Source organism: Talpa occidentalis, unplaced genomic scaffold (genome assembly GCF_014898055.3).
Source record: "Talpa occidentalis isolate TD23 unplaced genomic scaffold, MPIMG_talOcc4v2.1 talOcc4.11, whole genome shotgun sequence".
NCBI lineage: Eukaryota > Metazoa > Chordata > Mammalia > Eulipotyphla > Talpidae > Talpa > Talpa occidentalis.
Window position 1 is genome coordinate 47,854,788 of NW_023601104.1, and position 27,250 is coordinate 47,882,037.

The window sequence follows — 27,250 nt, forward strand, 5'->3', positions numbered from 1 at the left end:
TCTCAATATGGTACTCATCTTTTCAAGGTAAAATGAATTAGACTAAGTGGCATTTAACAAAATAGTGAGCAGCTTTTAACTTTTTTCTCATTTGACAGAGGAGGAAACCAAAGGTCAGGAACTTAAACATTTTCCCAAGGTCACCTAATTCAGTGGTGCTGAAGCTTACACTAAATTTCTTAGTTTCTGTTTTTTCTATTGTCATCATCCAGAAGTCAAAATCTCCCTAAGACTACTCTCAATATATTGCCCATGTATTTACACAGAACATTTTGCTAAACTTCACCTCACTGACAATTATTTCAGTTAGTAATAGGAACTGCATTTGTCTTTATCTGTATATTACTAATGTGAAACATCACAAAAGCAGCTATGCATACCTTGTAGCTCTGGACCCAAGGTAGTAATGAGGGCATTCAAACAGCGACCAAGACTTTGGTGAACTTCAGCATGAGTAGGAGGTACATTTAACAACAACTTTATAATAAGAGAAAGGGTAAGTTCCACATGTGTATAATAAAGTGGGCCAGCAGAATCAATAATCAGTGATAGAGAATGTAGTGCCCAGGTCTGTGAAGACATAAAAAATTTTTTTTGAATGTCACAGTGACATAAAGAATATATACATTAGGACCTCCCCGGTGGCGCAGCGGTTGAGCGCTGGGCTACGAAGCTGCCTGCAGCCTCTGCAGCACTGGTTCGGTCGCTGGCTGCTGGCGAGGGTCCCACATGGCGTGCAGACCTCTCCTGCCGCCCGCTGCTCCCCTCAGCAGTGTATTTGTCAGTCGGCCTGCTCTGCTCCCCGCTCTGGCTCTGGTGAATTCTCTCACCCTCCCACGCTTCTGACTGTACCCAGTGCTTGTATAAATAAATAAATCAATCTTTAAAAAAATATATATATACACATTAAATTCTTTTCTTGAAGGAAGTGATAAGATATGTATCTGCCATTACTAATTTGGAAAGAGAAATGGAGAACTTTTGTAGTTTAGGAAAATTTTTCTCTTTAAATACCTACTGAAAAACCAATTTAGGATGGGATATGTAGAGACATCTCGACACCAAGAATTCTGACATGTTTGGTTCTTTAGTTAACAGCTTGAACTTAATTTAGTTTGTTGAAAACTGTTTATTGTGTAATCTACAGAGAATGAAAATTCAAGTTTTTAAAAGATTCAACAAAATCCACACCTACATATAATAATACAGACAAATCTCAAACAATGCTGAAGAAAATTAGACATAAGAGTGCATATAATATGAACTCATTGATATAAAGTATAAAAACATGCAAAACAAATTTGTGTTGTTGCAAATTAGAACAGTTATGCTCAGTGGGACAAACAGAAACTAGAATGAGGAGTATATTCAGAATATTTAATAACGTTCTGCTTTTTTAACTAGGTGCTGACTATATGTGTATTCACTTTGTATACTTTTATTCAGAGATGCAAACTTAAGACAGGTACACTTTTATAATTTATTTCTAAAATAAATATGGTTTTTTAATATAATTATATATTTTATACCAAACAAAGAAACAAAAGCAGCTTTGAGCTAAATCTGGCCTGCCACCTGTTTTTTTCTAAATAAAGTTTTATCAGAACATGATCACCTCAGTGGTTGGATGATAAGTGTAACACGTTCCTAGTAGTATACTGTCTACTTTTATGTATGTGTGAAGTTTCTGTAACAAGAAGTATACAAAAATTCTCCCTTTAGGAAATCAACTGAGAAAGTTTTATCCCTCTTATCAACAGATCTGTAAGAAGACTTATTGTACTTTAAATGCTACAAAAATAAAATCCTACCTGTTAGGTAAGAGATAACAGCAATTAAGAAAAATAAGATTGAATGGCATTGGAAGCCATGAAAACAGCACTTAATCAACAAAAAAGGTATTCAATATGAAAGCATTTGCATTCAGAATAGAGTTCTTAAAGGGGAGAAAGAGGAACATAACACAAAAATTACAGCATTTAAAAATGAAAGAACTGAAGACCTCCCAAGTCAATTCAATCAAGTATTAGATGATGTGCGGCAACTACTAGCAATTCAATGGAAAAAAGTTAACTATTGATTAGGAATCTTGAAACTTACAAGATGGTTAAAATTGGATCTCGAAATACTAAAAAAATTGGATTATCAAGCAGGAATAGAAAAGGAGAAAAACAATAGGAAAAATATAAATGGAGACATGAGAATGATATGCATGGAAACAAAGTCGGTAGATCATTTGTAGAAGGCGGTCTGTACTTTGGGGTAATAACAAAAATGGTTTCTGGGCCAGTTAATGGGACTTGAATAAACAGCTATCTGAAGAAGCATTAAGAGGTCTGCCCAGCTTTTCAGAGGGAAAGTGACAAGACGGAAGTCTTTCAGGAAAACAAATTAGGCGTCATATCTGGAGACAGTAGACATACTTAGAAGCAGACAGATGTCAGGTGAATGATGATTATGATGAAATGGGTAAGATATGTACTATATTGTGGTATAGTGGCCAAGAACATGGGTCCATGATTTGTGTTCTTGATCTGATTCTATGATTTATTAGCTTTTTAGCTATACACAAGTTACTCCGCTTCTGCAAGCTTGAGTTTTTTTTTTTTTTTTTAATATTTATTTATTTATTCATACAAGAACTGGGGTATAGGCCAGAGGTGTGGGGGGGGGGGTGAGAGGATTCACCACAGACAGAATGGGGAACAGAACAGGCAGACTGACTGAAATGCACTGCTAAGGGGAGCAGCGGGCAAGTCAGAAGAGGTCTGCTGTGCTATGTGGGTCACCTCCCTGGCTGGAAATTGAACTCATACTGCAGTGGCTGTAGGTAGCTTCATAGTGCTGCCTCTTAACTCCTTGGGCCACCAGGGAGGGCCCTGTAAGTTTTGGGTTTTTAAGCCTCTGCATAATGGGAATACACATCCTAAATTACTGTAAGTACTGAACATGTTAATATGTTTATGTCTGCTACCTATTAAACTCTCCAAAGAAGATCCATTTTCAAAAAAAAAATTAGACTTTACCTCAGACACTATGAGTGTGAAGTAAAGACAGTGAAATCTTGTACTTTAAAAAATCTAGGGCCTCCCTGGTGGCGTAAGGGGTTAAGACGCAACCTATGAAGCTATTGGCAGCCACTGTAGAATGAATTCAATCCCCGGCCAGGGTGCTACCCACATGATGCAGCAGACCTCTCCTGTCTCGCCCGCTGTGTATTTCAGTAAATCTGCCTGTTCTGTTCCCCACTTTGTCTCTGGTGAATCCTCTTAATCCTCCCCCTCCGCCCCGTACTTCTGGCCTGTACCCCAGTTCTTGTATGCATAAATAAATAAATCTTAAAAAAAAAAAAACTATCAACATTAACGATAGCTCTGACATTTATTATGGAGGGGGAAATTATTTATAAATTATTAGTAGTCAATAGAAACACAATCTTCATGATTTACAAATTATGAATTTCAAGGAACATCTCCCATTGGGGACTTACCTGCACATCTGGAGAAGTGCTGTCCTGAGACAAAGTATTCAGAATTCCAACACAAGAACTCAAATGTTGAGAAGAACTTATTCCTCCTAAATACCTATGTAGGGATCCTAAAGCTAATGAGTGTCCTGTTCTGGTAACCACATCCCTTGCTGTTTTCAGTCTGTAATTATGGAAATAAAAATAAATGATAATCACTGAAACAAAACAAATGCATGTACACTGTGTACAGGCAAAATTTTTCTATGAAGAGTTGCAAAATTTACAAATAAACTTACTGTTAACTGGAATAACCTTAAAGGTATCTTGAAAGGAAAAAACACTTTAAATGTCTTCACATTATCAATTATTATTTCAATATGAACAATTTGATGTCTTTCAGAGATATACATACTGAATTTATATGGCAGACATTATCATTTTATCATTAAGTTACATTTTAAAAATTCATATTGCTGAAATACTTAATTCCATATAGTTTTTTTTTTAAATATTAGGGTAGCCCCATCAGGTATTTTTTTTAAAGATTTAATTATATATACAAGAAACAGGGTACAGTCAGGTGTGCAGGAGGGTGAGAGGATTCACCAGAGACAGAATGGAGAACAGAACAAGCAGACTGAATGCAATACACTGCTGAGGGGAGCAGCAGGAGAGATAAGAGAGGTCTGCCGTGCCATGTGGGTATCAAGCCTGCGCTGTAGAGGCTGTGGACAGCTTCACAGTGCTGTGCTCAACCACCTGCGCCAACAGGAGGCCCAAAATAGGGTTTTAATTCATTAACTTTGATTTTTAAATTAAAATATAAGAAAAAATAAATATTTAGCAATAATATTTTTATGTATTGGGCTAATTTAAGCTCAACAACTTTGAGATTCATGCTCTCAGTTCCTTCTTTGCAGATTAAAAAACAAAAATACCCAAAATAACTTTAATAAAGCGCCTATTAAATGGAAGAGTTGGGATTTGAACCAAGTTAGAAATTTAATTCCAGACTTCAGACTTGGTCTGATTAACCAAATCAGACACATTGACTAGAAGGTCAAAGTGTTACCTGCATTACTACCACCATGAACTTTATATGTAACTAATATGACCGTGAACTTGTGTATATTGTTTTATTTTTTCATATTATTTTCATATTTATGACTTCTAACTTAATATTCTTAAGGAGGTAGGGCAGTATTAACAACCTCTTATTTGAAAGAGAGAAAGACCAGTTGAAAACTAAAAAACCTTCTCAAGGTCACAGAACTGGTTGAAATGAAAATATAGTTTATGTTTCCTAATCTGCAGTCTACAGAGTGTTTTCTCTTTTCCAATGAATTGTTACTCCCTCCCATCTGTTTTACATGATGATGCTCCTTTCATGTCTCCATATGAGTCCCATTCCAATCATTTAATGATCTTCTATTAGATAAAAACTAAAGCCAGAGTAGTAATAGTTTTATGCTCTAATACAAGCAGGTCAAAGGGGAAATCGCCTTTATTTTAAAATAACCACATTTGCCTTTCTTTTTTTAGTTCATTTCAGAATAAAGTCTCACTAGTTCCAACAAAGCAACAAGTTTTGACACAGCCATCAGTATTAAGTAAGAAATTCACTTACTTGTCAAAACTAACTTGAGCTAATGAAGCAGTAAAAGTTCCATCATCAACCACTTGGGCTAATCTAGCCCATGCCTCTGCAGCTGCACATCTCAAGAGGGGGTTGGGACTTTCTAAAGCTCCCACCACTAATGCTAGAGTAGGTCTTCTCATTTCTTCTGGACCTAAATTTCTCTTGGAACCAGCCACATACTGAAATATGTCAAAAAAAAATCCAATTTTATAATAGTAATTTTTTAAAATCCAATTTGGAATGTATATTCTGGTTAAGCAAATGTGTTCATGCTTGGATTACTACTTAAATATCAGAAGACAAAAATTCACCGTAAACATACTTTTTTCCACAAAATAATTCAGAATTTTAACATACTTAGAAATCATGTGATTATCTATTATTAACGTGACAGCATACAAGGGTTTAGCAGAGCATTAATAGGGATGTCCATAAATAAATGACCAATGAAGCATAATAAGCCATAAATGCAATAAGTCAGATTTGTTCCATAGGCCTTAGTGTGCTAAGCCCTTATCTTGGATGAGGGCTCAGTGAGTTAAAGCACAGCTCTAAACAAAAATTGTAGGTTTGATTTCTGAATAGGAAATTTTATATGAAGAAAAGGGGAAATCCAAATTCTGAAACAGTTTCATGAAGACATTAAAAAATAAAAAAGCAAGAGCCCTTTAAAAATACCTTTCCCCAACCTATTGAGTTGAGCATCTATCACAAAATTAAAAAAGCAAACATATGCATTTTGGAAAATAAAAAACCAAACAGAAATTACCTTCAAGAAACTAGATACTGAAGAAACAACATATAACTGAATTACTTGCTGACGAGTTCCTTTTGCATGCTTTATGCTGTCCAGAAGCTGTTCCAATGTAAGAAGCCTAACATCAGAAACAAGATTTTAAAGTAAATAGACAAGTTAGTGGATTTGTTATTAAAGTCAGTCAAAGGGCAGTACTGAGCATCTGCTAATTTGTTTGGTTGCATTATTTTGTTGGAATTACTAACATCAGATAAATAATTGTTGAACACACAGAAGTATTTTAGAAAAATATATCATAACCAACACAAAAATATTTTTGATTATATGGGGAAGAAGCGCTATTTTGTGGAAAAAAATAACAACCAACATATACTTAATGAAGATTTATATGGGCAAATTCTCAATGACTATTTTAAACACAACATATCTAGAAGTTATTTGCATCAACTTTTTGTTCTTACTACTAGAAGGCACTAGTGAATCCAGTAAGATTCACTACTTACTGGATATACTACTTCATTTTAAAGGTAGCATCAACTTTTGTTGCCTATAACTTTTGAGAAGCAGCACAGAACCCTGAATTATAAGTCTTTATCTTGCCTTAACCTGTCACCTATAAGAAAACTCTTATAATAATGAGACCCCCCTGATGACATTCTTCTTAGCCACAGTCTCTGTTATGCATTCATCAAACCAATTACTAATCCAAGATAAGTCAACTATTGAAGATGATTTACCTCTGAGTTTCTGCCACATGAGCACATACAATTCCAAAGAGCTTGACTGCAGAGCTAATAACTGATAGCGTTGAGGGTAGGGGCTTAGGCACTGAATTCCCCTCTACATCCCTCTCAAAAATAGAGTAAGGGTCATACTCGAGACTTCCACAAGTAACACCATTACCAAGCAGGAGCTTAAATGGAAAAAAAAAATGATATGTAAGGTTTTAAAACCATTTTTTTCAAGATTAAAGCAGAGTTACTGCAAAGTGACCATACCTGTTCTTCAATAAATCTATGGTCAGTCTCTTGTAACAAAGGACTTAGTATCATAAGATCGTCCTGATGACAGAGGGATGGAAGCAGAAATGTGGACGTTGCCACCTGTGTATCAGGAGCAGTCAAGTCAGCAGCCAATTCTTTGAGGATAGTGCACAGGTTTCCTGTTGAGTCAGAGAAAAATAGTACATTAGTAGCAGTGAACTGGTAGAGTATGAGGTTAGAAGAGTCCAGGTTGAGCCTTCATCTACACATTGAAAAACTACAATCTATCATGAGTAAAGATTATATATATTCTCCTTGAGAAATGCCCTAAATGAGTGACTTAACTCTGTGCTGCCAGTGAGAAGACTAAGAATACAAACTGAAAAGAAAACTCACAAAGTATGTGTGTGGGGGTGTGTACCTTATGATACTGAGTAAATACTATCATCATTATAAAAGCAGACTGAAAAAATTTGTATTAGCATTAACTATAAATAGCCCAACATTACGGTCTAAGGTACATACCTTCATAGGTTTCAGGAGGTAATAAAATCAATAGTTCATAAAGCCTTTGTTTATAAACTACTGATGGCATTTTCAAAGGACTTCCATATGTTTTTACTATTGAAGAAAGCCTTCAAACAAAAGGAAAAGTATATTTTAAATGTGCACGTTATATAACAATCTAAAAATATCAAACCCATTGATATTAGCCACATAGATTATTAATATATAAAATTAGCCACATATATTATTAATGAACATTAGTGCTGCTTTAATTATTTAATAAGTTGTGATTAAAAGTGATAAGGATTACACATGTCACACATGGAAGTCATTCTGCTATCTTTCCTATCATACTTGGTAAAACACAACTATAAATTCAGCTTTCATTTCAAAGATCGTAAGTATTTTGACTAGAAATGGAAACTGACTAAATTTCCAAAATTCACAGGTTCACATTTATAAGCTCAAAAGTCTAGTATGTAGAAAATAAGCCAAAACACTTAACAAGAAACAAAAATACATAAAGAAAAATCCAAGTCTGTTAGAAACTTGATTTGTAATGTTATCAACAAAACATGCAAAATCAAAACTAATTCTCTTTTAATAAAGCACAAGTTCCATTCACAAGAGCGCTTATCTTTTTTTTTTTTTGATAATCTTTCTTTACTTTCATGTACTATTTAAAGGTCAAAAGTATAAAATAGTACACATAAACCTCAAGAAAACAAAATTAAAAAAAGGCCACTAAAGAAACACATAAGAAAATGAAAGGGAACTCAAACATAACACAAACAGAAGATATCAAAGCATAAGACAGTAAGAGAAAAACAAAAGAAAAACTGTAAAACCACTAAAAAAAAAACCCCAAAACAAAATGGCTAGAAATATCTTGATAATTATCTAAAATGTAAATAGTTACAATTCACTAAAAGAGAGTGGCTGATTAGGTCAGAAAACTAACTTATTGCTGTCTACAGGAAACTCATCTTTTAGCTCTACAGATAAAAAGAGGCTTAAAATAAAAAGTTGGAAGATATTCTACAAGCAAATGATAATTAAATGAAAAAGATAGGTGTAGCTATACTTATATCAGATGAAATAAAAAAGGACAGGGATCAGCATCAGTATTGACTAAGGGGTTAACACAAAGTATCACATATTAATATATATGCACACTAAATAATGATTACTAAAGCAACTCCAAGAAATTATAATGAAATTATAAAGAAATTATAATTATATTTCAAAATACTCAGAACTGAGGAAATATGAACAGAACATATTAATACTTTCAACATCTGGAACTTGGAGGGAAATGCATGGTCTTAGCTCATATTAGAAGAGAACAAAGAAATTCTATAAACTGTTCAAATTAAGGGTTTAGAAAAAGAACAAGAATGCAAGAAAGCAGAAAGGAGGTATTAGAATAATGAAATAGAAAACAAATCCAACATAAGCAAAATTATTCTTTGCAGATTAATAAAATAGATACATCTCTAATGAAATGAAACAGGAAAAACAAAAGAGAGCACAATGAAAACTCATCAGAGATGGAGTAGGGGCTTACAGATAAAATAGATTTAAAAAAAAAAAAAAAAGAGTAAGAATAAATTTATGCCAAACCATTGGAAGGTGAGCTGGGGAAAAATTCTTGACAAACACTTGCTACATTTGACTTAAAGAAGCAAAACTAGACACCTCAAATACTCAAAAACAAAGAAATGGAATATGTAGTTAAGAAAAAAATATTTCCAGAAAGAAAATATGAGGTCAGATAGAAAAATAGTTGCTAACAAAATTTCATAGGACAGTTTTCTACTTTTACATACTTCTCCACAGAACTTGATGAAACATTCACCTGTCTCATTCTTCAAGGCTAGTAACATTTTGATGAAATTTTGGCAAGGACAGTTCAAGAAAATTAAAGGAAGTGGATCAAAGGGTATTCACACATACTCTTTGTAGAAATATGAAAGAATTTTGGAAAATAACACAATAATTCATTGATAGGAGGATGAATACACTTTTGTATTTTCACACAACTAAATATACTGAAATCAAAGGAAAAAACACACATAGATAAAGTTTAGAAACAATGCTGATCAATCAAAACTAAACAATGTCAGATTTAGGGAAACAAGTATATGCGACACCCTATTTAAAAAATGTAAGGGAGTAACAATTAAATTCAGGATATAAATTCAGGGCAGAGATTAAAGGAAGGAAGAAAGAATATTCCTGAAGAGGGACACACAGATAACTTCAACAATATTAATATTTTAGTTCAGAAGTAGCTAAATTTGGACCATTTCTTGGTTTTTAAATATATTTATTTACATATTTTGTATATTATTTTATAAATATAAAAGGAAAATGTGGAACACAGCCACATTCATTCATTTACAGATTCTCTATGATTGCTATGAGCTACAGCAACTTACAGGAGGATGTGCAGCAGGGATTGTATGGCCATAAATATTTACTAAAATATTTACTATCTGCTCCTTTACTGCAAGTATTTGCTAATCTCTGTTCTAGTTTGTTTGATCAACAAGTGTTTATAATATTTTATAAGCCAAGTCCTAAGTGTATTTTTCTGTATATATAAAATGATTTCATTAAATATTTAAAAAAAATTTCTCTAAATAGTTATGTTTTATTAATTTTGAAATTATAAGCGCTCATGACATATACTGGTTTTTCTTATGTCTTCTTATGTAGGTATAAATAAAATACATGAAAACTATAAACAAAAACTGAAATTGTTAACAAGCATCTGGTTCTTACAAACACAGAATAGTACCGATAGACCAATGAAAAGCGTAACTGAAAAGGTTCACAGGCTTAATATTTAATTTCTTGGTTAAATCTGACTGTATGGAAGTAACCTTTTCCCCTTTTAATATATGTATTTTTTCAAGATCCCAGCGTACAAAAGAAGTCACAAAACTTCCTCTACAAAAGGAAAATTATTCACCAACCACAGAAATGCAGCCTATTGTTAATACAATTTAAAATATATTACATGATCAGAGGATAACTGATTGCTATTACAAAATTTTATAAAATCTAAATAGTGGATCCTTACTGGGTAAGCAAATCCACAGCACAAGGAAGTGGTGGAAGAAGATGCTGAATTACTTCCTCAGTAAGGAGATCACCACAGTGGGAAACAAAGCTCTTGATAGCTAGGAAAAAAACAGATTTTACTAAGAAGAGTAATGAACCAATGAAAAAGCATTCAATGAAGGTACAGTATTTGCATAATAAATTTTTTTTGAGGAATAAAGAAATATACTGAAAACAGGAAAATTCTTGAAACTCTACTCAAACTAAAACTTCCCAGATTAAGAGACCAAAAACTAAGTTAATAAAATGCCCTGAAGTTTTATTCAGTCCTTGAGCTCAGTAGAAGAAATTAGCCCTCAAGTTCTAGCTCTACACTAGTTCTGCAGAACATGCTGACTTTTCAATCAGCATATTAGTTTTATAGACATTACCTAAAACACAGAATCTTTTAAAAGTAATTATTTCAGGGCCTTCCCGGTGGTGCAGTGGGTTGAGCGCAGCGCTGTGAAGCTGTGCGGCCTCTGCAGTGCAGGTTCGATCCCAGACGGCCGGGGAGATGCCCACATGGCGCGGCAGACCTCTCCTGTCTCTCCTGCTGCTCCCCCCCAGCAGTGTACTTTGGTCCTTCTGCCTGTTTGGTTCCCCGCTCTTGTCTTTGGTGAATCCTCTCATCCTCCCGCACATCTGGCCTGTACCCCAGTCCTTGTATAAATGAATATATCTTTTGTTTAAAAAAAAGTAATTATTTCATATGTAGATGTAGAATAAAATATTTTAAAGTTAACCTGATTTTCAAGATTATATTCAAAATTGCTTTTCTTTTTATACAATAAAAATGTCATGAATAAACAAACAAACCAAAATCAATGCTTCCATGTACTTTCAGGAATTCTACCCTTCTTCCTTAGTTCAAATTTTCATGATGGACACCATTCTTAATGGTCCATAGATTATAAAAGGATATAACTTTCATACATAACAAACTAAATGGAAACCATGCTTAATCAGTGCTAATTAAACCCATGCCTAGAATTTCTAAAAAGAGGAATGAATGCCTAGTTAGGACAAAGCTATTTTGATAAACCTCAACTAAACTGTATCTATCAATAGTTAAACAAGTATTATCCTAAGAATTAGAACTCTTACATTTGGTTTATTAAATCATACTCCGGGGCCTCCTTTGTAGTACAGGGGTTAAAGACAGCGCTATCAAGCTATTGGTAGCCACTGTAGCATGAGTTCAATCTCCGGCTGTCCAGGGAGATAGCCACATGGCCAGTAGACCTCTCCTGTCTTGCCCGCTGCTCCCCTTAGCAGTGTATTTCAGTAGATCTGCCTGTTCTGTTCCTCACTCTCTCTGGTGAATCCTCTTACCTCCCACACCCAGTTCTTGTATGCATACATAAATAAATCTTAAAAAAAAAAATCATACTCCATTATTATCAACAACTAATCAATTATGTTCAATTACAAAAGTCACTGGAGACAGATTTTTTTCCTCTTACATTAAGTAAAACAAGTTAAGTATACATACAGATGAAGAATACAGTAAGTCAGAGGAAAGAAAGAGGACTAAATTCAACCTACCACAGAGTGCACCGGCTCTTCCTTCCAAGGTTACCTGCCATGTAAATGAATCTCCTCGACTCTTTTCTGTTTCTAGATCTTTAGGAGATACTGGAAAGACGCATTTCCACAATAGCAGAATTCGAGCAAGGTGGTGACTAACCACTGCAGGACCTGGAATTTATTCAACTTGTCACTTGTAAAAGAACCCAAAGTGGTTAGTCTTTAAAATCTTATTATTAAGCAAGAACTTCCTATCTTTAAATATTTTCACTCCCTAGTCTAATACTGTTTCTTTTCTCTCCTTCTGGTATCAAAATATATACCATACCACTAAATGAATTACTCTGTGAAGGCACTGGAGTATACAGAGGTAAAACAAAGAAATAACAATAGGGTCTGGGTCCTAAGGGTCAGCTCTTTCACTAGAGTTGTGATTTAAGACATAGTTTCTTTTATCTGTGAAGTGAAGCTCGTACCACCTGGCACTGCATGTCTCCAAGGGTTTGTCAGATCTAAATGACAGAGTGCACTTTAAAGTACTCTCAAAAACTGCAATGTACCACATATAAGTAAGGCACTACTATTCTAGTAATAAATAACTACATCCCGAGAATAACTTTTGATAGCAACTTGTTCCAGCCCAAAAATCAGATTGATAGAGCTGAATGGAATTCTTTTTAAAAGACTTCAGGACAAAAACATTTATGAACTGGGGGTTCATGAATACACAAAGCCAGAAAAGAAAGGCAATGTATAATACTATTTTATTTGATGACATAATCAATTAAGAAAAAAGAAAAACAAGCTTAAAACCCAAAACCCCACAGCTTTACTACTCAAGTAATTCTCTTTAAAATTCTCCTATAAGTACTCCTTACTTATAGGAGAAACATTTTCTGCTGTTTTATTTATTTTCTTTCGGTAGTATGGCAGCACAGCACTGGGTTCTGGAAGATCACCTAGACTGACATCTTGGTTCCATCCACTTAGTTGCTACATAAACTTGAATAAATCACTTAACTTTTTCTGTGCCTCAGTTTCCTCATCTATGAAAGGGAATAACAGTATTTAACCTCACTCGGCAGTTTATGAGGTTTATATAGGTTTATGTACAGAACAATGCTTGCCTCAAGATAAACATCTATGTAATGTTTGACATGCAATTATCATTCAAAAATTTCCTTACTTGCATATGAAGAGGTGAGCCTATAGTCGAAATGAAAGGACAACTGCAAGTCAAACTTTTTTGGTAAGTTGATTATGTATATGCAATAAAATATCACTTTTTTTTTTTTTTTGCAGAGAATGGATGGTTTGCAGTATTCTTTTAAAGGAATTACCTTCCTTCAAAAGTTTTTGTTCATTTAACTATTGCATTTATTAAGTAGTTTATTTCCCCCTTTAACTTGCCAAGAACTGTTATAGCAGATGTGAAACACCCAGTTAAAAGAAAATAAAGCTGACTATATTATTTTCATCCCACTGTGAAATGATGATCTATACCAGGGGTCAACAAATATTTCCAGTAAAGGAGCCAGAGTACCCATTTTTTGCTGTGAAGGTCATACAGTCTCTGGAGTAATTATTCAACTCTACCACTGCATTGCTTAAAAGCCATAGATAACACGTAAACAAATGAGTGTGGATGTACTTGACTAAAACTATGTGAACACTGAAAACTGACTTTTATGTAATTCTCATGTGTCACAAAATACTTTTTTTCCTCAACCATTAGAAATATAAAAACCAGGGCCTCCCCGGTGGCGCAGCAGTTGAGCACTGGATTGCGAAGCTGCCCGCAGCCTCTGCAGTGCCGGTTCGACCCCCAGCTGCTCCCCGGCCACCAGAGGAGGGTCCCACATGGCGCGCAGACCTCTCCTGCCACCCGCTGCTCCCCTCAGCAGTGTTCTTCGGTCCTTCTGCCTGCTCTGCTCCCCGCTCTGGCTCTGGTGAATTCTCTCACCCTCCCGTGCTTCTGACTGTACCCAGTGCTTATATAAATAAATAAATAAAAATAAATCTTTAAAAAAAAAAAGAAATATAAAAACCATTCTTAATATTCAGGCTGCATAAATCAGGCAGCAAGCCAGATTTGGTCCCTACGCTAAACCTTGTTCTAGCCCAACAAATCTTTGTAATCATTTAAAGAATATTGCTTGAGGTGATTTTTCATTCATTTATGAATGTTTATTTTTAACTCCTACTAGATCAAATTACTTCCTAGGTATCAAAATTACTGATCAAATTCAGCGAGTTTTATATTCTAGCAGTAAAGAGATGACTAATAAAAAACAATTAAAATACATCTATAATAAAATGAGTTTCAAAGTTACAGGATTTAAATAGTCATGACAGTAAAATAATTACTGATCTTTTAATAACTATGAGTCCTATCCCCGTCAATGTAACTATCTTATTGGTACTGCCAATTCACAGGACAATTACAGAACTGAATTCAAAGACTATGGTATATTTTCTTACTTACCCTTACATTGTAAAGAAATTTTTTTCTGAAAACGGATGTGAGTGATTTTTGGAAAAGTCACAGTCATTCAGAGTTAAGCCTGCAGGATGATCAAATTAGCTTATCCTATTTTAGGATCACTGGTCTCAAAGAGAATTTCAAATGGGAGATCTAAAATGTTTTAAGCAATGGAGGAAGTATATGGCTTCCTAAGGTCACTACCAAAAGAAAAAGGCTTGTGTGGATATTTAAATTCTGATACATATATTATAAGTTAGTCTCATCAACTCATACATTAGTCCATCTTAAAAAAACATACAGTAGTGTGGCTATATGAAACCTTCCACAAGACTTACCTAATGTCATCAGGGCAGTAATCAACAACCATCCAGCTTGCGTGCGCTGGGTTGAAAGACGACTATTTTGAGTAGCAGAACACAGCAAATCCTCTGCTAAAGTCATAATTATCTATTCACGTATAGAAAAACAAGGTTAAATAAAACACATTGCTTTATTGACTACTGGGCAAAAATGACAGAAATAATATCTTTAAAAATAAACTCATTTTTTTTCATATAAAAATATAAGTGATAAAGGATTTTCATATAGAATCTACCATAGGTCAATGTCATGCAGAACTATAAAACAATTAAGTTTTCAAGAGTGGTATATTGTGCACAGCAACCCTACAATTCTTTGAAGAGTACATAGGACAATACTATATGACTGTTTAAGTTGGATTGTATAAAATTTGAATTTGATTTTAGTTTTAAGATCTTAGATCTGTAGTTACCAAAGAAAGTTTCATTAAAGGAATCTCTCCCTTTTTAAAATTTGGATGACTTCCTTGTTTACTGGCATGGCAAATAATCCAGGTTTATATTGTACATTTCCTGTCCCAGACCTAGCATCACCAATCTTTCAAGGAACCTTGATTGCTTTATAGTTGGAAATGGTATTTGGAATCATAATCAGGAAACTAGGAGTTTCTCCTACTACTGGGATGCCACTGTTTTTAGTTTTTTCACTGGACAGAGAGAGGACATAAGTATTTTTGAAAAATAGAAATTATAAGATCATTCCAATATTTTAAATTCAAATTTAACATGTGGGATTTTAACTTAACTTTCTTGATCCTATAGCTATAGCTTTTTTTAATAAGGAAAATCCTGATGCCTAAAAACATGAATTACCTACTTTAACTTACTATATGTAAACTAACTTCAGAACAATAGCACCATCGGGGCCTCCCTGGTGGCACAAGGGGTTAAGCACAGCACTACGAAGCTATCCACAGCCTTAGCAGCACGAGTTCGATCCCCCAGCCGGCCAGGGAGATACCCACATGGTGTGACAGACCTCTCCTGTCTCTCCCGCTGCTCCCCTCAGCAGTATATTTCAGTCTGCCTGCCTGTTCTGTTCCCCACTGTCTCTAGTGAATCTTCTCACCACCCCACTACACACCTCTGGCCTGTACCCCAGTTCTTGTACGCATAAATAAATTTTTAGGAAAAAAACAATAGCATCATAATACCACTAAGTATAAAATTATTAAATAAAATTTAAGATTTCTTTTGCAGCTCTGTTTGTCCTTCACAGTACACATTTATATGCACTTTTATGGCAGTACTAAATAGATAGCAAAACAAAACCTTCAGAAATAAATTCTGTTACTAAATGGATATACTTCTAACCAAAAGTACAGAAAGCACTCCTGTTTAATGTGTTTAACATATTTTTAAACCATCCATTCTTTTTTATAGCCATTATGTTGATATTATTTAATACTTAAGTAGTAGTACAGTTGATAGCTTAGAAATTTGTCCTTGCATGGATGTGACTGAGTGATACACAAGTCAAAATAATGCTTTTAGAGAAAACTTGAAATGCAGTAATTGGATGTGGAAAATGAAATCATTACCTTGCCCTTTCCATGAGGAATTCCTAAAGGACAATGTTTTACTGCTCCCAACAAAGCTGCCACAGCAAAACTAAAGCCAGTCACTGCTTCTGGTGAAGATTTAAGTATAGTAAGCCGTTCAAGGCAACGATCTAAGAGAGGTGTTAGGTAGGAAGGTGATGCCACAGCAATGCAGTGTAAACACCAAGCTGCTGCTAGTTGAACAGAAATGCTAGGATGAAGAATAACTGAAATGACACTGTCTAGAATGCCTAGAAGGACAGAATAAACAAATGATGACTTAGCTTCAGAGATAAAACTCACTCATAAAACAGATAAAATAATAAGTATTCACACAGATATAAAATAAATTATCTTTATCAAAGGTGAAATCAGACTTTAAAATATTGATACATAATGATAAATAATTTTGTATACCCAAGAATTACTTCTACTAATACAGCTCATGAAAACTGGCTTAAATGAAATCAGTACATAAAAGAAAATTTTTAGTTTCCTAAATAAGCCATTGTTCTGTTTACTTTATCTTGAGATCATTATTAATTTGGGGATAAAAAATAAAAATTGTCAATAAACAACAAAAACACCTTAAGAAGAGCTCTAACATCCTTTATCCTCTATTTTTAAAAATCTCTGTGGCACTTTTACCTACATAATTAGTATACTTCTTATCTACCATTCTGTTCTTATCTGAAATAAAATATTTAATGACATCAAGGCTTCAGTAGGTACTCAGTGGGTCACCAACTATGAAGACAGTGGAGTACCACTACCATTAAGAGGAATGTTTATACTTGCTTTAATTCAACATAAAAATTCATCAAAACATGTAGTTGACTGCTAATTAAATATTATGTTGTCTAGAATAAATATCTTGCAAATTAAATACAATGTAAAGTTTCAGTCAGTAAGACATATCTATGACAAAGGACAAAAGCCATTAAAAATGATATTAAAAGTCAATTAAATAAAAGAAACCAGTCACAAAAGATCACAATACTGTGTTAAGAAATGTCTACAATAGGCAAACCATAGACAGAAAGTAATCAGTGGCTATCAGGAGCTAGAGAAAGAACAAATGGGGAGTGATTGTTAATGGTTACAGGATTTCTAGGGGTAATGAAAACATCGAGGAAATAGACAGTGGTGGTGATTGCAATATACTAAAATTTCCGAATTGTATATTTTAAAAGTATGAACTTCTGGGTATGTGAATTATTTCTCAAAGCAACTAAATAAATTTCAGAGAAAGAACGAAAAGAGAGACATCTGGAAAGTAATTTTAAGGAAGTAACTGCTTGTGCCATACAGAAACTATTTTCACTGCAGATTAAGAGTTATGAGCGAGGGCTGATGTCTGCTTTTCCAGGCTACGGTAAATATCTCCAGGAAGGGGTTTTGGGGGTGGGAGGTATGGGGGCAGGGAAGGCTTAGAGAACAACCTTTAATTAAAAAAGCAAAAAATGGGGCCTCCCTAGTGGGTTGAACACCGCACTGTGAAGCTGTCTGCAGCCTCTGCAGTGCGGGCTTGATTCCTGGCCCGCCAGGGAGAAATCCACATGGCGTGGCAGACCTCTCCTGTCTCACCCGCTGCTCCCCTCAGCAGTGTATTTCAGTCAGTCTGCCTGTTCTGTTCCCTGCTCTGTCTCTGGTGGAGTTTATTTTTAATAAACTTGATTGTATATATTTCATAAAACATCTCCAAAAAATCCACAGACTCTATCATAACTGAATTAGATGAGGGAGATCTCTTTGCTTGAGAAAGAGGTAACTAGCATAACAGCAAAGACAAGGTATTCAGACAAGTCACAAACATTAGATACCTGCACTTGAATCCTGTAGTAAAGGGGCAGCTGTGGTGCCAAGACTGTGAATAAGGTTTCCAAGCTCTTGTAAAGCGCACACCAGCATATGCTGGCTGGCTGTGACATCAGTGGAGCCAAGCCGGGTTTCCATGTTACCATCACTCATTGCGGCATCTGATAGAAATGTAAGAATTAACTGTGTGTCACTGTTTTATTGAAATATATTCTAGGAAGTGGGTGTTAGAAGCAGCAAAGTATAAAGGCAAAGATAAACACCGCCACTTGATGTGGTGAAGATATGAAAATCTTCAGGCAGTAACTGAAATACTAAAATAGGGACTTGCATCAATAAAGAATTGAACTAACATAACTTAATCCAGTTCAAGCAACCTGATCATAGATCCCTTATTCTCCCTTAGCAATAGCATTGAAAAGGAGAACTTGTGGGCCTCCCCTGGTGGCACAGCAATTGAGCGCTGGGCTGCGAGGCTGCCCGCAGCCTCTGCAGCACTGGTTCGTTCCCTGGCCTCCAGCGAGGGTCCCACCAAAAAAAAAAAGAAAGAAAAGAAAAGGAAAGGAGAACTTGTGGAAAACTAAGGAACATTTTCTAGATAAGTATAAAGGACTTAAGACAGCACAGGAATTAGGGGGAACTATTTCAAAAGCTGATCATGTGTCAACTTCTATAGGGAAGATACGAATTCTGAGGAACTATTATTACCAGTCTTTGAGACTTAAAATAATTTCATTTGATAGCTTTTACCAACTCAGACAATTTATCTCATCTATGTATTAATTACCTTACCCTGAAACAACTGATGCCTATTAAAAAGTTTTGTATTAATATACTAATATACCAGTTTTGCTTTTCTAAAGGGATAATTCCTTGAGGCATTGCTAAAACAACTTTCTTAGTAGATCCATACCCACGACTTTCTTGAACTTCCAGATAGCCTGGCAAATATCCTTGGCAGCAGCAATCTGAGCTTTTTCTCCAAGAAGGCCTCCTATAGTAGCTCGAAGGATAAAAGAAACGCATCGGCGACCACAGACAGCATCAATCTGAGTTTGGGTGGCTTTAGGGTGTGACTGTGACACAAGGCTTAGGATATGAGAAAGAAATGCAGCAAAATTTTTCTCTAACCATGTTCCTCCTAGTGTTGAAACAAACACCACATATGCCTGAAAAGGAAAAGGAGTTTTATCTTCAAAGTGAAATTATTTCAAGTCTACATTAATATTTTCTCTTTAATATAGTAGGAAGAACTTATTCACATTTCTTTCTATGCTTACCTCATTTATAGTCACTTTTGCTATATAAATATAGTACTGTTTTGTTTGTTTATTAAACCAAGATGGAAGCCGGAAGAGTTTGAACTGAGACGTCATTCATGTTGCTCATTTTATTTTGGTCAGACTGTGCAAAGTTTCAGGATAGTCAAATTAGCTAACATTTAAAATGTGTCTATCTTTTTTTTAAACAAAGGTGTCAGATTCTTTAACATTCTGAACAAGAAAACCAAAATCAAACATGAACACATTGTAACTATTACCTATGTTCCAGCAACTTAACTCTAAGGGAATTTTAGTTCTAGAAACTTGAATGGAACATTTATAGTGATGAATCACTGTTCTTTATTTTCATGAATATTAATGGTATGTCTTACTGCAGATACACAGATAGTTGTTTTCTATGTAGTATGTTTTTTAGAAACACATATTTTACAATTATACAGGGATATCACATTTTCATGAAATCTAATAAACAGTATAAAACAATGAGGACACATGTGAATTTAGAAAAATACAGGTTTGCTTTAATCTATAATGACATTTAGAAAACAAGATAATTCAAGGGAAAATACAGAGACCTCTATTTTGTTATGTTCTAAAATACTTTCCCCAGGATTTAGCTTTTGAATTTTGTTTGGGTCTGAAATTAAGCATTTAAGTGCATTATATGCTATAATCTTTAATTAGGAGAAAAAAACCATATAAGATGGAAATACAATATAGCCTGTACTGAATAATAGAAACTTAAAAGCTTAAATTTGCACTGTACAAGCACATAACACAAGACATACAAAACCCTAGAAATAATCAAAAATTGCTGTTTGTGTTTCAAAGTAAATAAACAAAAACCTCCCATTATTAGGAACTAAAAACACATTGTGGATAGTAGTCTAGTGGATTCTGTTTGAGGTAAATAAAGTTCTCTTACTTGTAATCTAGTTTTGGCCTCACCATATCTATTTATAAATATGAGAGCACAAGTGATCACCTTACCTAGTATCACTTCTGCCTGGAGTCAGATACTAAAACTTTCATTATATGCCAGTGAGAATCACATTCTGAGTTATAATTCTGAGTTATAACACAATTATACTGAGTTATAATTCTAACCTGAGTAACTCCAACTCGAACATCCCTACTGACTGAACTGGTTCCTTTCAGCATATCTCCACTGGCTCGAAGGAATCCTGAACTCCCACGTAGAAACCCTGTTCCTAGTAATTCCAGAACTTCCTCCAAAGATACTCTGCGAATACTTTGACGTGAGGCTGCTGTAACAAAGAAAAATGTGATTTGCATTTTTACAGACTAAATTTTAACTTATGATCTTGATTTGCATGATTTTGATCAGTACACTAGTAGAAACAAACTGTAATTCCAAACAAAATGAAAAATTTACAGGACATTATACATATTAATACACAAAATGTTAGGCGTCATTGGTGGTGCAAGGGGTTAAGGCTCAGCACTATCAAGCTATTATTGCCAGCCACTGCAACATGAGTTTGATACCTGGCCAGGAAGCTAACCCACATGGCACAGCAGACCTTTCCTGTCTAGTCTGCCGCTCCCCTCAGCAGTATATTTCAGATCTGCCTGTTCTGCTCCCCACTGGCTCTGGTGAACCCTCTCTTCCCCCACACCTCTGGCCTATACCCCAGTTCTTATATGCATAAATAAATATCTAAAAAAAAATAGACAAAATGTCACACTAGGATTCAGATGTCAAGTCATAATCAATTCTGAAGTATCTTACACAAAAGTCTATGCCATTTTGAGATTATGCCCTCCCTTAGTGCACGCCTTTCCTCAAAGAAGTTAAAAGACTAATGTTCTTGGGCCTCTCGCCAGTGGCGCGTGTTGAGCACAGTGCTGTGAAGCTGTCCTCAGCCTTTGCAACACCGATTCGATTCCCAGCAGGCCAGGGAGAAACTCACATGGCGAGGCAGACCTCTCTTGTCTCGCCCGCTGCTCCCCTCAGCGGTGTACTTTGGTCCTTCTGCCTGTTCTGCTCCCTGCTCTGTCTCTGGTGAATTCTCTCACTCTCCTGTGCCTCTGGCCTGTACCCCAGTGCTTGTATAAATAAATAAATCTTGAAAAAAAAAAACACAAAACACCCTTTAAAAATTTTTTTTTAAAAAGGCTAATGTTCTTCAAAAACAAGAGAAAACATAACTGCCCTAGTTCTTCATGAATGAAAATGCTATACAGTACTTTGAAATTTTTTTTGAAATATTAAAAATGCCAAAATCATAATTTTATTTTTCTAAATGCTCTATAACTCTTTTAAAAAAAGATTTATTTTATTTATGCATACAAGAACTGGGGTACAGACCAAATGTGCAGGAGGGTGAAAGGATTCACCAAAGACAGCGGGGAACCGAACAGGCAGAAGGACCAAAGTACACTGCTGAGGGGGAGCAGCAGGAGAGACAGGAGAGGTCTGCCGTGCCATGTGGGCATTTCCCCAGCCGCTGGGATCGAACCTGCACTGCAGAGGCTACACAGCTTCACAGTGCTGCGCTCAGCCACCTGCAGGGAGGCCCCTCTATAACTCTTAATGAAACATATAAAGTAACCAGTATGTTCTATTTTTTAAAATTCTCAAATAAGTTTGAAGAAATCAAAACTATAAATTACAAAAACTACTCAGTTGGGCTTTCAGCTAAGAGAATAGTGAGGGCAGAATGTTTGTCTTCAGTTTAACACGTTGAGTTTCTCCTTGTGATTACCTAGGGAATATTACATTTAAAAAAAACAAACATTTTCTTTCCTTTGATTCTTCTAAAAAATGGTCACAAGTGACCCTTGTTATTTATGCAAATCACACTTGTTATTTATGCAAGTTACTTTGCTTATCAAAGTAAGATGGAAATAATCATGTGAAACAAAAGAAAGCCTCTGTTGGCATTTAGAAGAAAAACATTAGTGAATAATACAAAATTCATGCCTTTATGGTTCATTAATTCTAGGAAGGAGAGACAAACATAAACATAGGAAATGACTAAATATACATGTTAGAGTTATTAAAAGTTAAGCAAAAAATAGAGTAGGGCAAATGAGGTGACGAATATGGGGATGGGCAGAAATGGTGCTTGTGATTTTAAAATAAAGGATAGGATTCATTGAAAGGGTAACATCTGAACACAGCTTGAGGGCAGTGAGGGAATTAGGTACAAACATATCTGAAAAAAGTTTCTAGGCAGAGGAAATAGCTAGGGCAAAAAGGATCTTAAGGGATATGATCTCTAGTGAGTTCAAGAGAGCTATGTGGACACCTTGTGCTGAGAAGTGATATAAACTGTCACTTTGCTGCTATTCTGTGCCGTGAGGGAGAGAGGCAAATCGATATAGTGAAACCCATTAAGAGCAATTTAGTAAATTAAACAAGAGGTGATAGATGAAGGTGATGACAATGGAATATACAGATGCACAGATGATTTTTTTATAAAAAAATCTCAAAATTTTGTTAAAATATTAAAAATTTTATAAAAATCTCAAAAAAATAAAGTGAGCTTGTCATGTTTGTCCACTGTAAGATTATCATTTCCCCTTTGTAACCTGCGTTGTGATACTCAAAAAGAAACCATCAGGAATTGTACAATTCCCATATACCCTTCATCCAGACTCCTATTTTCCTTATTCATTTTTAAATATACGTATGGCCATTGGCCATAGAATGGCCCTATGTTTGAGTTTACATAACGTTCCCTTAGAATTTTTGGCAGGAAAACTACACAAACATAAAATGTATAATATCCTTTCTCAATGCATAGTATCAATAACCACTGTCAGGCATGGTGCCAGTTTGTCCCTACATTGGTGACAGTATCTTTGATCACTTGAATAAAGTGAGCCTGCCAACTTTGTCCACTGTAAAATTATCATTTTCCACTTTGTAATTTCCTCTTTGTAACCTGTGTTGTGATACTTTAAGAGGGCATAATATCCTGTAACTCATCAAACTTTCATACCAGAATATACTGAGGATTCCTGCCTAAAAGCAGCAAAAAGGAGCACTATATTGATTACAAAAAGGCCACTATCTAATGAGCATTCCTTCTATATCTGTCGATATTACACCATAAACAAGAGCTTTCCCTTCTTTATTTACTTATTTTCAGTATGTACTCTCCTTTTCCTTTTTTGTTTAATAGGTTATAATCCATTTCGGTCATTTTTAATTTTGATTCTAATACTGTCTTGGATTTGACAAGTGGTAGTTTCCTTGGAAAGTTGGCCAGTGGAAGCTCCTTATTTTTGGCACAAGATTTTCTAGGTTCACTTTAGACTGTTCCTGCCTCAAATTAAGAATCAGTCATTTCTCCAAGGAGTCCCAATTTTTGGAATGTTTTTAAATTGTCAAGTAGAATTGATACTGAGAATAAAAAGAGAAGTCACAGACGACATCATGAATTTTGGTCTGAATACCTGGAAGGACAGAATTGTCATCAACTTAGTTTAGCAAGACTGCAAGCAGAGAAGGTATGTGTATGTGTGGGAGACAAGTTAATTGGAAACATCAAGAGACATCCAAATAGAGAGATCACACGGGCAGCTGGATATCTGAAAGTGAAATCCGGGCTGAAGATATAAATCTATGAATCTCTGATATAAAGATGGTATTTAAGCCATGCAGTTGGAAAAGCTGCCTAAGAGAGTGAGCATACATAAAGATCAGGAAACCAAGTATTAGGCTTTGGACTTCTTGAATGAGAATCATTGAAGGCTGAACAGAAATTTCTTGCGAGGAGAAAGGAAAACCAATTGCGCATGAGATCTTTAAAAGCATCTGACAAAAGGATAAGAAGGAGCAGCTGAGTTCAGTATTGCTGAAAGGTAAAGTAAGATAACTGAGAACTACCCAATGGCTTTAGTGAGGCTATCCTAAGATAAATTCCAAAAAGGCTGGGTCTCTCATCCGTTTTCCTCAACAATATATCCCCCTAGAAGCACTCAATGAATATTTATTTACTGAATGAATGAACGCACAAGGAGGGCACTGGTAACCTTAATAGAGACAGTTTTGGTGGAGTGACTAGGGCAAAGAGCAAAGTGAAGTGGGTTGCAAGGTGTGGTAGAAGAGGGACTAAAGGCAGGGACCATCAGTTAACACTGCTGAGAAACGGTGCTCTCAAAAAGAGAAATGTGGCTCCAGGTGGCTACTGGGCTCTTATGTAAGGTGGGAGAAACGAAGCAGGTTTGTGCAGGGAACAATCCAACCAAGAGGGGAAATGTGGCATGAGAGAGCATCACAGAGCAACACCCTCAAGCAGGTGCTCTAATATACATGGAGAGGATGGCGTTACCAGAAGATGGTACAAGTGATCTTTAGCCACCACGCACAAGTTAAGGATATTGGTATAGATGCTCATAGGGAGGGTAAATGTGGCAGGGGAACTTAAAAGAATTTAAATCATCAAGCAAAAATAAGATGGGGAAAGAGGTTTTAAGGCAGGAGGTATATAGTCCACCAGAAAGTGGGAGTCGATGGACTAGGAAAATACGGTATGACTGCAGTTCACCATTAAGAACCTATCTGATGTTAGTGGCAAGAAGTAATTTTACAAGATTATGTAAATCCCTGACAACATATACCAATGCTAGGAAAATGTCATCTCTGCTTTTTAAGACCATTGATGTAACACACCATCAATTTGAAGTCTGAGAGTTTTACTAGGGAAATCATTTTAATTTTTACCTCATAACCTTTGCATATTGTGGTTGAGTGCACAAATGCCCACTGTGTTAGTTTTCCAAATGATTAAGCAGTATGCTGCTAACTATTAGTCTTAAAAAAAGTCATCGAGATCACTACACTTGCACAAAAATAACTCAGTTACATTGTAAGCTAGAACATACAGATGCAAGATGATATAATTTCTAAAAAAAGATGAGGCAAAAAATTTTTTTTTTTTTTTTGTGTGTGTAGAAGAACTGGGGTGTGGGGGGTGAGAGGACTCACCAGAACATGCAGATTTACTGAAATACACTGCCAAGGGGAGCAGTGGGCAAAACAGGAGAGGTCTGCTGCTCCACATGTGGGTTAGCTCCCTGGCTAGGTATAGAACTGAGACCCTAGGGGTGATAGCGCTGGGACTTCACCTTTAGGCTACTGGGGAGCCCCCATTATGCAAAAGTGTTTTTAGCGTGGGTGAAGCTGTTCAGATTAGAAAATGCTGGTATTAGAATTGGTGCTACTATAGGAATGTATATATTTAAATGTTATTCACATTTGCCAGGCAAGTCTACATTTTTATTTTCCTTTGTGTATTAGTACTAATGATATAGCTATAAATTATATATATTTACAAATAATTCACATTTTCAAAAGGATTTAAATAAGTCTTCTAATTTCAACTTCTTATATGAAAAAGATTAAAAATTAAATAACTTAAAGAATTTTTTTTCCTAGTTTGAGGTTTTTTTTTTTAAAGATTTATTTATTCATTTATACAAGCACTGGGCACAGTCAGAAGCGCGGGAGGGTGAGAGAATTCACCAGAGCCAGAGAAGGGAGCAGAACAGGCAGAAGGACCGAAGTACATTGCTGAGGGGAGCAGTGGGCATCAGGAGAGGTCTGCGCGCCATGCGGGACCCTCGCCCGGTGGCTGGGGATAGAACCAGCACTGCAGAGGCTGCGGCCAGCCTCGCAGCCCAGCACTCAACCACTGCGCCACCATGGGAGGCCCAGTTTGAGGTTTTTTTTGATGGCATTTTCCTTTTCCAATCCACCTCCACCCCTTAAATGAGTCTTTCGAAAGAGTCTTTTGAGATTAGAAGAACCACAATAAAATTTAAAGTTCTTACTATAAATTTTAAACGTTTGAATCTTAATTAGAGAATGAGGGGATTATATAACTTGTTAGTGTTTCCCAGATTAGTCTGATATGTTATACTCTCTGTTCTGTCATCTGTGGCTGAAAAACACTAGCTTTTAGAAAAAAACAGAATCCTCCTTTATTAACAATGAACAATTTCTAAAGCAATGATTTCCCATACAAATTATCTGGGGAATCTCGTTAAAATGAGAATTTGATCCACTAAATTGGGTGGGTTTTATGAACACTACAGAATAAACCCATGCACATTTTCGTTTCAAATGCACCCCATCCTTGATTACTGCCTAGAGTGTATAAATAGGAATAAGAACATAAAGCAAATTGTCCAAATATGGTAAACTGTAAGTCTCTGTTGTTTGGAATTCTTTACACCATAGTTCCATTGTACCAGCTAGAAAATTCCAAGTATGTAATCAGATACATGCCTCTTCAAAAAACAGCCAGAATTTTAGATGACATCTTTTATTGAACAACACTTCACAATTTACTTTTTTAAAAAAAGGCCTCAAATTTTAACTGAGTTGTTTGAAAATGAAAACTTGGAACCCACACCAATGTTTCAAATTAAAATTGATTTACATTCTGCCTCTTTTACAAGGAATGGGAAACAATAACCTATTCTTGCTTAAATCAACTGGGGAAAAAAAAATCACAAAAGACATTCTGAAAATAAGTATATGAACTTACCTGCTCCTGAATGTTTAGAAATTAAAGCTTTAGCTAATATTGTGCCTAGCAGCTTTGAAACTGAAATCCGCACATCATAATTGGAACCTTCAAAGGACTTAAAGCATAATGTGGCCACACTATCCAAGTCTGTACTCCACATAAAGATGGCCTCATTCTGAAGTTCAAGGAGACACTATTGAATTGGAAAAACAAAATTTAATAAACAGCAAATTGTTAGGTCAGAGCATATAAGTTGTAGAAAC

General features: G+C 35.4%; 1 protein-coding gene across 6 annotated transcripts in view; it reads right to left on the reverse strand.

Annotated features, from left to right (window-relative positions):
• Window positions 1–27,250, reverse strand: part of HEATR5A (HEAT repeat containing 5A) — a 79,288-nt gene that overhangs the window by 31,159 nt on the left and 20,879 nt on the right. For 5 of the 6 annotated variants that reach the window (XM_054689696.1, XM_054689708.1, XM_054689689.1 and 2 more), the window contains 15 exons: window positions 27,006–27,180; window positions 20,587–20,747; window positions 19,110–19,365; window positions 18,202–18,357; window positions 16,379–16,629; window positions 14,814–14,925; window positions 12,012–12,164; window positions 10,444–10,543; window positions 7,374–7,483; window positions 6,864–7,027; window positions 6,603–6,778; window positions 5,878–5,983; window positions 5,097–5,287; window positions 3,491–3,650; window positions 381–570 (listed from right to left, as the gene is read on the reverse strand). In XM_054689696.1, coding sequence (XP_054545671.1) covers window positions 381–570; window positions 3,491–3,650; window positions 5,097–5,287; window positions 5,878–5,983; window positions 6,603–6,778; window positions 6,864–7,027; window positions 7,374–7,483; window positions 10,444–10,543; window positions 12,012–12,164; window positions 14,814–14,925; window positions 16,379–16,629; window positions 18,202–18,357; window positions 19,110–19,365; window positions 20,587–20,747; window positions 27,006–27,180 — 2,461 coding nt within the window. The remainder of the gene's footprint in view (window positions 1–380; window positions 571–3,490; window positions 3,651–5,096; window positions 5,288–5,877; window positions 5,984–6,602; window positions 6,779–6,863; window positions 7,028–7,373; window positions 7,484–10,443; window positions 10,544–12,011; window positions 12,165–14,813; window positions 14,926–16,378; window positions 16,630–18,201; window positions 18,358–19,109; window positions 19,366–20,586; window positions 20,748–27,005; window positions 27,181–27,250) is intronic. The other variant, XM_054689702.1, reaches the window with a different exon arrangement.